Source organism: Fringilla coelebs (assembly GCF_963513975.1).
Source record: "Fringilla coelebs genome assembly, chromosome: 28".
In the NCBI taxonomy this organism is placed as follows: domain Eukaryota; kingdom Metazoa; phylum Chordata; class Aves; order Passeriformes; family Fringillidae; genus Fringilla; species Fringilla coelebs.
Genome location: NC_140054.1, coordinates 3,773,800 through 3,786,833, shown reverse-complemented (window position 1 = coordinate 3,786,833; position 13,034 = coordinate 3,773,800). Strand labels below are relative to the sequence as shown.

The 13,034-nt window shown below is 59.9% G+C and overlaps 2 protein-coding genes across 3 annotated transcripts; both read right to left on the bottom strand.

The window, feature by feature from the left end:
• On the bottom strand, positions 1–5,856 carry MRPS15 (mitochondrial ribosomal protein S15). Its single transcript, XM_084222626.1, has 8 exons — positions 5,720–5,856; positions 4,683–4,745; positions 4,026–4,101; positions 3,255–3,303; positions 2,651–2,735; positions 1,586–1,644; positions 539–730; positions 1–178 (listed from the first exon to the last, which is right to left on the bottom strand). Exons 1-8 carry the CDS (start codon positions 5,793–5,795, stop codon positions 38–40), a joined length of 741 nt encoding a protein of 246 aa, XP_084078752.1. The 5' UTR covers positions 5,796–5,856; the 3' UTR covers positions 1–37.
• A 657-nt stretch (positions 5,857–6,513) lies between these two features.
• CSF3R (colony stimulating factor 3 receptor) lies at positions 6,514–12,737 on the bottom strand. 2 transcript variants are annotated; one of them, XM_084222664.1, is made up of 16 exons: positions 12,604–12,737; positions 11,725–11,820; positions 11,143–11,442; positions 10,944–11,067; positions 10,700–10,869; positions 9,847–10,001; positions 9,510–9,669; positions 9,138–9,220; positions 8,827–9,040; positions 8,471–8,659; positions 8,161–8,262; positions 7,768–7,914; positions 7,456–7,596; positions 7,258–7,348; positions 7,031–7,112; positions 6,514–6,928 (listed from the first exon to the last, which is right to left on the bottom strand). In XM_084222664.1, exons 2-16 carry the CDS (start codon positions 11,792–11,794, stop codon positions 6,545–6,547), a joined length of 2,412 nt encoding a protein of 803 aa, XP_084078790.1. In that variant the 5' UTR covers positions 11,795–11,820; positions 12,604–12,737; the 3' UTR covers positions 6,514–6,544. The 2 variants fall into 2 exon arrangements, with proteins under 2 accessions (XP_084078790.1, XP_084078791.1); XM_084222665.1 differs by lacking the exon at positions 6,514–6,928 and having other exon boundaries at positions 7,063–7,150.
• Positions 12,738–13,034: the final 297 nt, after the last annotated feature.

The following is a 13,034-nucleotide window of genomic DNA, read 5'->3' as shown; positions in this document are numbered from 1 at the left end:
CTTAGGGCAGGAGTTTATTGTCAGCCTGGCTGTGCCACTACACAGGTGTCCCCTCCTGTGCCTGCTTCTTCTGCACCTGCTTCTCCTGCTGTTCCCGTGCAGCCCTTGCTCTCGCCTGCCACTCTCTCCTCTTCTTCAGTCTCTCAGCTGCTTGCAGCTTCTGCTTCTCCTGGAACACCTGTGGAAGCAGAAGGGAGAGAGATAAAGCTGTCTGCAGAGCTACTGCCCAGGCTGTCTGCTGCAGGCAAAGTGGTTCCAGCAGGAGCCAGATCAAATCCTCCTTCCGTGCCTTCCTTGCTCCGGGAAACCATCTGAGATTTTTCTGTTACAACCACCCAGTCAACCACTGAATCTTTCAGGTTGGAAAAGGCTTCTGAGACTACAGAAGGGGGTCTCACAGAGGGTTTTTTTCTGTGCAGCCTGCTCCATTCCTTGATGCACAAAGCCTTCTTGACCAAAAGGATTTCACAAGAGAGAATGTGAATGCCACAAAACCAATTTCCCCCACTTTTACAGAGGGGTTTTTCCTGCTCCATACCTTGATGCAAAAAGCCTTCTTGACCATCCAGCGCTTGGTGAGGCGGCGGGTGTAGGGCTGGGGCGGGCTGTACTGGATGCCCAGCTGGTTGCAGGTGTTCTCAAAGGTGCTGTAGTTGACCCGGCGCAGGTAGCCCAGCATCTTCCTCCTCCTGTCCAGACCCATCAGCATGAACCTGCGGTTCCTTTTGTCCTGCAAAGCACCCAAAGTTCACTCCACTGCAGGCAGGTTATTGTATTTACCTTGCCTTGGAGGAAGGAATTATGTGTTGCTGTCCTATTTTCTGAAAAATCCCTTTGCCAAGATTTTTTTCTGCTGGGAAGTTGAGAAACTTCAGAGAAAAAGAAAAACAATATTATCTCATTTGCTTCTCCCTGTTTTGCTGCTTTGGAATGTGATCTAGAGATTGTTTACCAACAGGTGCATGTTTGTTCAGTTTCATGTGAATTGTTTTTACTTAATGACCAATCACTGTCCAGGTGTATCAGGACTCTGGAAGGAGTCACGAGTTTTCATTATCACTCTTGTTAAGCCTTCTTTAGAATGCAGTTATCAATCCATTTCCCACCTTTTGGTGGGAATCTTTGATATCTATTTTATGAACATAAATTTAGGCAAGATATCTCAAATTTGGGCCTGAACCCAGGTAGCTGCAGGCAGGGGAGTCGGACATTGACACAGTGTTGTCCAGCAAGCATTTCCATGAGCAGAACAAGCACAGATTTTGCTCTTTGTTTATTACTGCAGCTGCAATCATTAATTAGTCAAAACGAAGGGGTGAAGCCACATCTGCAGCAAGGAGAAATGGAGCTCAAGTCTGCCCAAAGGAATCTGCTCAGCTGTTTCCTCCACTACAGTAACAAACCAGAACACAGAGCAGAGTGGGCGAGAATCCAGCTGTGCCTGAGCCAGCAGCTCCCCACACTGGCACCAGCTGTAACTATTTCATAAACCTCCTTTGGAAAGCCATAATCCCCAGGATTAAACTCCTTTTGTTACAAACTGAGAAACCACCTGAGCAGCTGTGGGCTGAGATCCCTGAGTTACCTTGGGGTGCCTCTGGAGGTGCTCCTCGAGCGTGCGGATCTTGGCAGTCAAAATAGCAACTGCAAAGGACAGAGAGAGGAGCTGTGAGAACAGCAGCTTTCCCAGGTGATCCAGGATCATCTGCCTTGCCTCAAGCTGCCAGCTGAGCACTGCTGCCCCTGCAGGTACGCAGGGCAGCACAGCAGGGGCTGCCCATGGCAAAACACTGTCCGCAACAACCAGTGTCCACAGCAAAACACTGCCCACAGCAGCAGAATAAACATTGCCCACAGCAAAACACTGCCCACAGCAGCACAAAAACCACTGCCCACAGCAAAACACTCTCCACAACAAAACATTGTCCACAACAAGCACTGCCCACTGCACAGAGCACAACAAACAAGAACACACAACCTGCAGGGCTGGGATTGTTATGAGGCTGCTTAATTAGAGGGTGAGGTTTTAGCAACACATCACATAAATTTATTTGTGCATTTATTCCTCTTGCACTCATTCAGTGATTTGATATTTATTTCACCTCGTGGGATTTAAGCTCTGGGGGAGCAGACAGCAAAGGGTTTTTTCCAAAGGCAGCAGCCAGGTCTTTGGGATGGATTTCAGGCTCTGGAGGGAGGGGCTGGTGGCATCCTGAGGCACTGAAGGGCTTTGCTGATGACAAAGGAGTTGTCATTGTTGGTCAGTGCAACATGGCTTTTGTCCCTGTGCTGTCCCCACTGTGCCTCAGCTACAGCTCTCTGATGCAGAGAAAAATTTGGGTTCCATGGCTGAATTTGGTTCATTTTGATAACAGTTGCAGCATGAAGCACTCCAAGCAGAATAATGCACACACTGCCTTTGGAGGGTGGATGTGGAGCAGGAATTTGGAAGCACCCCAGCAGGCTCTGTAACACTTCCAGAGCTGGAGCAGCCCTGCAGGACACCCTGCAGGCTACCTGCCCCTCAGCAGCTCTCCTGGAGGAGATTCTCCTGAATTCTACAGCAAACTGGAAGTGCTGGGGTGGGAACAGCTGAATAGGAGCAGAGAGGTTTCACCTGCCAACAATACCCTTCCCTTTTTTAACTTGCCTTGCACCTCAAAGGAGCCATTGTCATTGGGAGACCTCCTGACCTTCTCCACCAGCTGCTGTGTCTTTACCTTCAACTTCTCCCTCTGTGGGGCACAGAAAAGAGGTTGTCACTGTCCCAGAACACTCAGCTCTCTTCCCAAGCACCCAGATAAAGGCTTTGCAATTCAGACCTTCACTCAGTGCTTTTACATCCTTTTAAGCTGAAGTGGCAAGCATAGAGGAATGGCATGGAGATTTTTGTGCCACTTTCCTACCTGTTTGTTTTCTGAGCATATGGAAAGTAAAAATAACTTGAAGGACATCTGCTTGCAGTCCAGTGCAATGGTTTCTAGAACACAGGGGGTCAGCCACGAGCAGCAGCAGAACAGCTCATTGCCCTGTCACCCCTGAGTACTTTCTTCTCTCAATCTAATATGCAATTGTTACCACTTTAGTGTGATAAATTTTAAGAGCAAACCAGATTAATCACTGTATTTCATCACCCCATGTTTACAGTCACTTAGAAATACAGCAAGTGAAAGATATTTAACAACATAGACAAGTCTCACATGAAGGTGTTCATTAAATCTGCTTTATTTTCAAGCAAGCAGAATGACACTGACCTGACTTGCCATTTCCAGGGACAGCAGCCGTTTCACCACATCATCCACGCTGCAAGGAGATGGCAAATTAGCTTATAAACCAAAACCAATTCTATGTAACCACAGAAATTAACTCAGGTTCTCAGAACATACTCACTTTTCTCAGCTTTAATTACCTCTACAAATTTACAGGGACTCTCCTCCTGCCAAAGCTGGCAGCCATAAACTGGTGCTCACTTTCCTAAGCAAAATCCTGGCTCAGATTACAGGAGTATAAAGTAGTTTTGCTGCAAAAATATTTAATTTTAAGGCTGGTTCCTTCAGAGAGGAGTGAAAGTCACAGTTGGGCCACTGGGGGCCCTCCCTGCACCACACACGAGCAGCTCTGCATCAGAGCACAACAGTGCTGAGCCCCAGAGCCCAAATTTGGCAGCAGCTGAATTCATGTGGAGTTGTTTAATGACATTCTCCATCACTTGAGTTCAAGACAGACACAGATTGTTTACAAGATGGCTGTTTCTAGTATTTCAAGATTATTTCCTCATTTTCTTTTGTTTTCTTATGGACTATAAAGCCCACAGAGGATATGGGCAACCAGCACTTGATCTCACATGGAGTGAGCAATCACTGACCACTGTCTGTGTCTGTAAATTTGATTTCAGACTGACTTTGCCATTTTTGTGCCCAGAGAGCATTAATAACTAATTAGTGAGCAGAGGACAGCTCCCACATACCTTATTTGTAAGGTACAAACCCCTGGAGAGAGCAGCCACTCCCTCTCCCTGTCCATACCTGTTCATGATTGGGAGATTGGCATAATCCTTCTTCAGCATGGTGGGAGGAAGGTCATCCAGATGGCTGGGGGTGTCTACAGAGAGAGAAACATTGGAGGAAGAGCAGGACAAAGTCAGAGCTCTGACATGTTCTGAAGGAAACTGGCTGTGTGCTCCAAACAAGAAGAACTGAGCAGATCCAGCCAAGAGGGCAGGAACTGAGTGAAAAAAATAGGTTCAGTCCCTTCCCTTCAGCACTCTGGATTTACAATATGGTGTACATGCATTTACAACAATCCACTGAGCTCAGAGGTCACAGAATACCAAAAGAGTTTTGGCTGGAAGGGACCTTAAAGGCCATCTGATTCCACCCCTGCCATGGCAGGGACACTGCACTGTCCCAGGCTGCTCCAAGCCCTCTCCAGCCTGGCCTTGGACATCTCCAGGGATCCAGGGGCAGCCACAGCTGCTCTGGGCACCCTGTGCCAGGGCCTGCCCACCCTCACAGAGCTCCTGCTACTGACAATTGTTCATCTCCCCACACTCAGGAGGAGGGGAATCTTCTGAGCTACTCCTGAGCTTGCAAGGAACTATTTCTGGAATGATTGCTGTGCCATTAAAGTACAGCTCTGAGCATGCCAACAGCAAAACATTGCTCCTGTGCATGCTGACATACCTTTCTTCTTCTTGGTCACAGGTCTGGCATAGCCCCTGGCTGCCTGGAGCACAGGACTGCAGCCTGGGTGGGAGAGACAGAAAGGATTCAGACAGCTGTGCACTTCTCCAGCCAAATATTCTGTACAGTCCAGTCAATGCTCTGCACTTCTCTGTACAGTCAAATACTGCTGGGTGTGTGGGGTCAGAGCACTGAGAGATCTGTAGTCCCAGAGCTGTGGGGTGGCTCAGGTGCTGCTAAAACACTCTGGGTGATCCAGAGGCAGATCTGTAGTCCCAGAGCTGTGGGGTGGCTCAGGGTGGCTCTCACACAGCACTAACACCCTCTGGGTGATCAGTGCCCAGGCAGATCTGTAGTCCCAGAGCTGTGGGGTGGCTCAGGGTGGCTCTCACACGGTGCCAACACAAACTGAGCTCTGCTGCCTGAGAGTGGGCAAATGCCAGGGCTGGAGCAGCAGGGCTGACTGCACACACTGAGCAGAGTGAGGGCTCCCCCGGGCAAATGTGATCATTTAGAGGGTTCAAACTGCTGAATTAACTGATTAATTAATCTCATTAGCAACGTGGATGGGCTGCTCTGGGCCACAGCAGTGTCAGAGCTCAGGGGCAGTGACACCCGGGGACAACCTTTGTGTGACAGACGCGAATATTCATCACCAGCCGGGACTTGGTCATTCTTTGACATTTCAAGGACAAATTCTTCCAACTGCTCGTTCAGAGCCCAGCCGCTGGGATCGGGCCCCGCTTCAGGCCGCTCGCCAGGGCCCGCCTTGGCCACCCCCGTTGGCTCCGCTGTTCCAAGGGACCCCCGCACCCCGGGTACCCCAAGGTCACCCGGCGCCCTGTCTCTTTTCAGGGGGGACAGACCACCAGCCCGGCGTGTGACCCCCTGAGTGCCCCCGGCCACCCCCGAGGCCGCCCTTTCCCCGCACCCTCAGCTCCCACCGCGGCCCCGGCCGCTCCCAATTCCTCCAGCGGGGTTCGCTTCCCTTTCCACCCTCCCTCCCAGCGGCCTCCCGAGCCCCCCGTGCCCCTCACCGGGCTGTGCCCTGCCCAGCACGGCGGCCCCGGCGCGGGCGGGCCCGGCCAGGGCGCGGCCCAGCAGCGCCAGCATGACCCGCGCTCACCGACACGCCGCCATGGGCGCCGCCATCTTGCCCAGGCGCGACTGCCGAGCACCGAGAGAGGGCGGACGGAGCGAACGCCGAGCGCGTCGATGGCCGTCCAGGATCCTGGAGGATCCTGGTCCCCTCCCCGTCCCGGTCCCGGACATCTCCCGGTCCCCTAACCGTCCCCATCCTCCTCCCGGTCCCCGTGCCCATCCAGGTCCCGTCCCCATCTCCATCTCCGTTTCGGTTTCGTCCCCTATCTGTCCCCGTCCTCGCCCTTGTCCTCGTCCCAGTCCCGATCCCCGTCCTGTCCCCGTCTCGATCCCATTCCTGTCCCCGTCTCGATCCCCATCCCCATCCCCATCCCCATCCCCATCCCCATCCCCATCCCCATCCCCATCCCCATCCCCATCCCCATCCCCATCCATCTCCATCCCCGTCTCTGTCCCATCCCCATCCCCATCTCCATCCCCATCCATCTCCGTCCCCGTCTCTGTCCCGTCCCCGTTCCCGTCCTGGTCCGGTCTCGGTCCCGGTTCCCGTCCCTGTCCCCGTTTCCTTCCCGCAGAGACGCCCGGGTTGTTCTCAGCACGTTCCCGTTTATTTCGGAGGGAGACGGTCGGGAGGGGACACGCAAACAGAGCGCGGTGGAGCCGGGCAGCGCCCCGGGGTGCGGCGGGAGCCCCGCGGGTGGACCCCGCACCCCGGGGCTCCCGCTGGCGGCCCCGGTGTCGCTGCCCGGCTCCATCCCGCCCTAGTCCGCCCGACACTCGTGCAGCTCCTCGGCCCCGCCGAGGCGGAGCCCCTGCAGCAGCGGGAAGGTGGCGGGGGGCTCCTCCAGGAACGCCCAGTCCCCCCCGCCGCCGCCGTCCCCGCGGCCCCGCAGGTTCTCGTAGAAGCGGGGAGCGGGCTCGGGGAGCAGCCGCTGCCCCCGGTACCCCGCGCCGCCCACCCGCGCGTACTGCACCGGCTCCCCGGGACCCTCCTGCCGCACGTAGGGCCGCGGCAGCGCCGGCGGTGCGGCGGCCAGGGCGGGGTGCTCCTTGCCCGGCTGCTTGCCCGGTTCTCCTTCCAGCACAGTGACCGTGGAGATGGCGGCAGGGCCGGGCTCCCTCGAGGCGAGGAGCTGGAGCGGCTCCTGGGGAGCAGCGGGAGGTCACGGGCGGTGCCAGCTGTCCCTGCTGTCCCTCCCGGGGGCCGTGTGCCGGGTGGGCACCGGGGGAGCAGCAAACGCTCTCACCTGCGGCACCGCTGCCGGCACCCACTTGCCCAGGCTGCTGTTGGCAGGGTCGGGGACGCTGGGCCAGAGCTGCTCCTTCATCCTGGGGACCACGGGGATGAGGGGACTCAGCGAGGCGGGCTGGAATGGGTGGCCTCAGTGCTGGACTGGCTCCCGGAGGGATGCCAGCTCTCCAAGGCCACCCTGTCCCACCGGCAGCCCAGCCCGGGCAGGGCTCTGGCACTCACCGCTCGTTCTTCTGGAAGCAGATGAGCAACACCATGAGCCCGACAAAGACCAGCCCCAGGCTCAGGAAAAGGAACTGGATCTCGGTGTCATCTGGGAAGAGGGGCAGGATCACAGGGAGCTGCAGTGGGCACTGCCAGCTGTGCTGTGCCACGAGGACCAGGGGCTGCAGGTCCCCTCCCACGTCCCCCTGCCCTCACCCAGCACTGTGGTCACCAGGGTCAGGCTGGTGCCGTTGGTGCTGCCAGCAGCCGTGGATGCCATGATGTGCACCTTGTACAGGGTCGATGGCTTCAGCCCCCGGATGGCGAAGGAGCTGAGGGAAGGGTTCACGGTGGCACCTGGGGACACACGGGGCCGTTGGTGTGGCAGAGTGCCCCCACCTGCACAGCCCTCAGGGCCCACAGAACTCCCTGACCCTCTCTGAGAAGGACACGGGCTCCTGTTATCTCCTCCCAGAATACTGCGGTGGGACAGAGGGCCAGGTCAGTGGCGCTGGGGGCAGGACTCACTGGCCATGTTGGTGATGCTGCTGGCCCAGAAGATGGTGTAGCTGGTGATGAAACCGTTCTGCACCTCCACTGGCAGTGGCTCCCAGCACAGCTCGGCCTCTGACTTGCTGATCCTCTTCAGGTGAAGCTTGGGGGCATGGGATGGTGCTGGAAAGAGCAGGACAAGGGGGGGACCAAGTGCTGAGCAGAGCCACTGCCTCAGGTGGGAACTGATGGGGGGTCCCACTCCCAAGGTGTGGGTGCCCATGCTGTAGTGGGGCTGAGAGCTCACTCAGAGATAAGACAAATCCAGCCCCCCAGGCTGAGCTCTTTGGATTTGGGGTACACGGGGAGGAGGTGGTTCCTCCTTTTGGAAAGGCCAAGTCCTGGTGGTGGGGCTCCCTTCCCACGTACCCTTCTGCTGGGAGTAGGCTGTGGTGTGGACGGGCACCCCGACAGTGCCCTCGTAGAGGGGGTACAGTGAGATGTTGTAGCGCTGGAAAGGCTCGATGCCATCTGCAATGGAGAGCAGAGGGGGCTGGCAGCTGCTGAGACCCCCCAGCACCATGGCACCAGCCCACCCACCCTGGGGTGGATCCAGAGGAAGGAGGGAGGGTGGGGAGTGTGCTGTGGGCAGGGCTGGGTCCTGGTTTGGTCAGGATGGGTGCCAGCCCTTTGGGACAGCTGACCAGAGGGTCAGGGCCCCCTGGCAGCCCCCCCTTACCCTGGATAAGGGCTGTGGTGGCTGCCCCGTCACGCTCCATCTGCCAGCACGCGCTGCAGTGCCCGGGCTCTGCTGCCACCCGCTGCCACTCCAGGACGTAGGCGGTCACCGGGGCCAGCGGTGCCTCCCAGTGCACCCAGAGGCTGTGCTCACCCCCGGGCACAGCCCGCAGCCCAGCCAGGGGCTGACCTGCGCGGGACAAGCAGCCGGGATGGCGGGAGAGGAGAGCACCTCTCCCACATCTCCCCCCGTGCGCCCGGGTTTGGAGTCCGCCCTCTCCTTGCCCGGGCTGTGCAGCCTGCTCGGGGCGAGCAGAGCCCCGGGGCACACGCGGAGGTTGCGGGCACTGCCCTCACCTGTCCTCTCCAGGAGCATCACCTCGGTCGGTGCCGACTCGCCGGCGGCGTTGTAGGCTGACAGATAGACCCTCCTGGTGGCCGCGGGCACCGAGAAGTTGCACTGGGTGTGGGTGGTGTTGCAGATGGTGGGGGGGTCCCTGCCCCTCCTCCGGGGGCTCAGCGTGACACGGTAGCCCAGCACTCGCCCGTTGGCCTCCCGCTGCCGTGGGGCCTGGGTGTGGGCAGGGTGGCTGGGTGTCAGTCCCTGCGGGGACCTCAGGCAATGCCCCCCAGGCAAAGCCCCCTGCCCACCCCTGCTCCCTGCTCACCTTCCAGCGCAGCTGCACCTCCAGCCGCCCCCCAGCCCCGACTGGCTGAGCCTCCCACCACGCGTCCAGCTTCCCTGTGGGGGCTGCAACGGGAGGAGGTGGGAGAAGATGAGAGGGACCAGTGTGGCCAGTGCTGTCCCACGTGTCCCCAGTGCTGTGCTGTGTGCCCCCAGCACTGTGCCCTGTGCCCCCAGTGCTCTGCCCTGTGTCCCCAGCGCTGTGCCCTGTGTCCCCAGTGCTGTGCTGTGTGTCTCCAGTGCTCTGCTGTGTGCCCCTAGCACTGTGCCGTGTGTCCCCAGCGCTGTGCCCTGTGTTCCCAGCGCTGTGCCACCTGCTCGGGCAGAGGGCACCCCCCGGGTGATTCACACTCACCTTTCTCGTGGGTGGTGTAGCTCCTGCCCGGGCTCCACTCGCTCCAGGAGGCCAGTGCTGAGGCTGAGCTGCGCCGGCAGCGCATCTGGAAGTGGTACAGCGTGCCGAAGAGGAAACCGCAGCGCTGCGCCGTGCCCGCCTGGCCGATGATGCCGGTGACCTGGGGGCAGCCAAACCAGGGCTGTGCTGGCTCCTGCCTCGGGCAGGGGCTGGCCCTGCTGTGGGCTCGGCGGATACCTTGCTGTCCCACCCACATGGGGACCCCTCCGCTCCCACAACTTGGAGCAGAGGGAGGGTCCTGGCTCCTGCCCGGTCCCCCTGCCCCAGCAGCACTCACCAGGGCCCAGGCAGGGTCCTCGGGTGCCCGGTAGCGCAGCTCACACTGCAGCTCCATGTGCTCTGTGCCCCACGCCACATCCCAGGCCAGGGCAATGCAGTCGGTCTGGAAGGGGATGGACTGGATGCTCTGCAGGGTTGGGGGGTCCACCTTGGCTGTAGAAGGGCAGGGGAGAGTTGGAGAGGTGTGTGGTGGGTAGTGCTCAGAGTCATAACCTTGCATATGCCTGTGGTTAGTGGCGGGAGCTGCAGCCAGGGTGCTGCCACAAGATAGGGGGGAAACCCCCCCAAAACATGTAGGAGAATGGCTGGTGGCAAGGGACAGGAGCTGGTGTGTGCCCCTGCTTGGAATGGAGTAATGCAATACTGGCACAGCTGTGCATTAATGCCTATGCAGAGAAAAGAGATTCCATGGGGCCTGCTTCCTGAACACCCCACATTTGGGTCTGCTCGGGGGTGAGTCTGTGGCACAGCCATGGGAGAGCTCAGCTGGTTCCTGGGCAGCTCTTCCCCAGCCCCAGATCAGGGCGGATGAGCCTCTCCATCTGGGAAGGCTCCTTTTATAAATAGTTTATAGGCACAGGATCCATTATTAATAGAGCTGCTGAATAAATGGGTAATCAATTGCTGCAGGAGCTGTGGAGTGCAGCAGGTCAACTGGCAGCTCATAACCCGCCGTGTGTGCTGCTCGCTCTGCAGCGCGGCGCTGGCACCGATTCATCCCGGCAGGACATTCATCACGGAACCTGCCCGTAAAATGGGACCTCAGGGCCCCACGTGCTTTAATGCCACTTTAATACCCCTGTCACCACTGACGAGCTTCCCTGGCCCCTGACCTGTGTGCTGTCACTCACCCACGTCCATGGGGTCGATGCGGAGGCGCTCGGACTCGGCCGTGCCCAGGGCGTTGGTGGCAGACACCCAGATCTCCATTTGCCGGTACAGCTGCAGCAGCCGGCGTGGCACCGTGCAGTGGCTGTGCCCTCCTCGCGGGGTGCAGCCTGTCACTGCCTGGGCTCTGCTCCTGCAGCAGACAGAGCAGTGGGCTCAGGGTGCTTGCTGTGGGGTTTGGCAGGGGATGACAGTCCCAGCACTTACCCGGTGCATTTCAGCACCACGCTGGTGGGGAGGTGGCTGTCGGTTCCCTGCTGCCATTGGCATGTCAGCCCGTAGTCACCGAGGTTCAGGACACAGCTGAGGTTGAGGGGCTTCGCAGGAGGGTCTGGGGGAGAAAGAGCCTGAGCAAGTGCCCGTCCCTGCTGGGGAGGAGGGTGACCCGTAGTGGCAGCAGACTTACAGCCCGCCCTGATCTCGGCCATGCCAACGCGCTGCTTGGTCCCGTTCCACTCCACACAGCAGAACAGCCTGGCCTGGGTGTGGTTGAAGCGGGGCAGGGTGAGGTTGGACACCTCTGTGCCCCCTGGACCCTGGCGCTGGCTCCCAGCCACAGGCTTGTTGTCCAGCATCCAGCTGATCCGGACCCTCCCCTGCTCCAAGCCGTGGCAGAGCTCCCTCTGGATGGTGCAGGATGCCCTGACAGCCGAGCCCACGGGCACAATGGGGGGGCTCACAGTCACCGAGGCGCAGCCCTGTGTCCCTGCGGGCAGGAAAAACATGTCACATCCTGGGCACAGCTGTGACAAAGCCAACTCAGCTCCTCAGCGCCCAGGCAGGACATAGGGACGAGCCTCTTCCCTTAGATGGGCCCCCCACTCTGGAGAGGAAGAGCCGAGCGTTGGGCAAGGCACGGCACGTGCCAGGCCCCATCCTGCCCGTGCCTGCCGCTCCTGCCCGCCCCGGGGCCCCGGCCAGGGCACAGGGCACAGGCTGCTGGGGATGGTGCGGCTGTGGGACAGGACGGGATGGACCCCGCACTCACCGCCCAGGTGGAGCAGCAGGAGCAGGGAGAGCTGCCGCAGGAAGGGTGTCCCAGCACCGCGCCTGGCCATGGTGTCCTCCGTGGTTTTGGCATCACCTGGAACGGAGAAAGCGGCTTGTCCTGGGGGTCGGCAAGGGCTGGGGGCGAGGTGGGCTGAAGGAGCCGGGCTCCATTGTCACCGGCTCTTCCTGGAGCAGAATGTCCTTTCGCGGCCAGCGTCAGCCCTTCCCGCAGCCCTTCTGACACCTCCGCCCCCGGCTCGCCGCCCGCGCCGCCACAGCCGCTGGCGTGGGAAGCGCAGCGGAGAGAGCCCGGAACGCGGGTCCCCCCGCACCGCCGACACCGTCCCGGCCCCGCGCCCCATCCCGGGCACAGCCCCCTGTGTCCGGCCGCAGGCACGGGCTGATTTTATCTCCACTATCTCCAGCCGCTGCCGGGCAGAGATTTGCGGTTTGAGGGCGGGTGAGGGCGGCGGAGGGCGATAAGCTGCGAGAGGGAAGCGAATGACCGACGGCAGCAGAGCGGGGCTGGCGGGGCTGCGGGGTCCTGCCCACGCCCCTCCCGGCTGTCCCGGAATGGCCCTGGGAGCGGTGGCTGCCTCTGCCCCTGCCCGGATCCCCTGCCCCGGATGGGTCCCAGACACGTTCCTGGTCCAGGAGGGGCTGCCCACACTGTGCCCAGCTCCGAGTGCCCACAGCTCCTCACTCCCAAGCCAACATCCAGAGGGAGGCGAAGCACTCGAGTGTGGGGACAGCGGCCACCCCGGGGCACTCGGCACGTGTGGCTTTCCCAGGCAGGGGACGGGCAGAGCAGCCCCAGACCAGATGCTGCTCAGTGGGACCCGAGTGGCACCCACCCCTACCCCACCAACATCCCTACCTCGCCTCCATCCCTGCCTGTCCTCTGTGTCCGGCGTGCCCGGGAGCCGCTCACCGCCCGCCCCGAGCGCGGGGCTCCGGCAGCCGGCGGCTGGCCGTGCTCGGAGTGTTTGCTAACATGCTGCTTTCCCCGTTAGTTCCTCAAAACCAGGGCCGTTAGTTGCTGTGACGCTCTGAAGAAGGTGATTGCAAAACACTTCCCTGAAGTCTGCGACCCCCTCCTCGCCCGCCGCAGGCAGGAAAGCCCAGGGGGCGCCGGCAGTGCCCGGCCTCCAGCCTGCCCGCTCCAGGGCTGGGCTTGGCACAGCCGGGATGGGGCACAGACAGTTCCTCACTGCAACTGCCCTGGGACCACCCTGCTGGGCTGGGGGACACGGCAGAGGGACGCTGGGGGAAGTGGCAGGAGGCCAGGGGCCAGGGAATGAACTACTC

Excerpts from the sequence above, each read along its gene's own strand:
- MRPS15 (XM_084222626.1), bottom strand. The coding sequence starts at position 5,795 with ATGCTGGCGCTGCTGGGCCGCGCCCTGGCCGGGCCCGCCCGCGCCGGG. Across the intron at positions 731-1,585 it reads ACCTCCAGAGGCACCCCAAG|GACAAAAGGAACCGCAGGTT; the intron begins GTAACTCAGGGA and ends GGTGCTTTGCAG. Across the intron at positions 179-538 it reads AGAAGGCTTTTTGCATCAAG|GTGTTCCAGGAGAAGCAGAA; the intron begins GTATGGAGCAGG and ends CTGCTTCCACAG.
- CSF3R (XM_084222664.1), bottom strand. The coding sequence starts at position 11,794 with ATGGCCAGGCGCGGTGCTGGGACACCCTTCCTGCGGCAGCTCTCCCTG. Across the intron at positions 9,041-9,137 it reads AGGTGCAGCTGCGCTGGAAG|GCCCCACGGCAGCGGGAGGC; the intron begins GTGAGCAGGGAG and ends GCCCACACCCAG. Across the intron at positions 8,263-8,470 it reads CACCACAGCCCTTATCCAGG|ATGGCATCGAGCCTTTCCAG; the intron begins GTAAGGGGGGGC and ends TCTCCATTGCAG.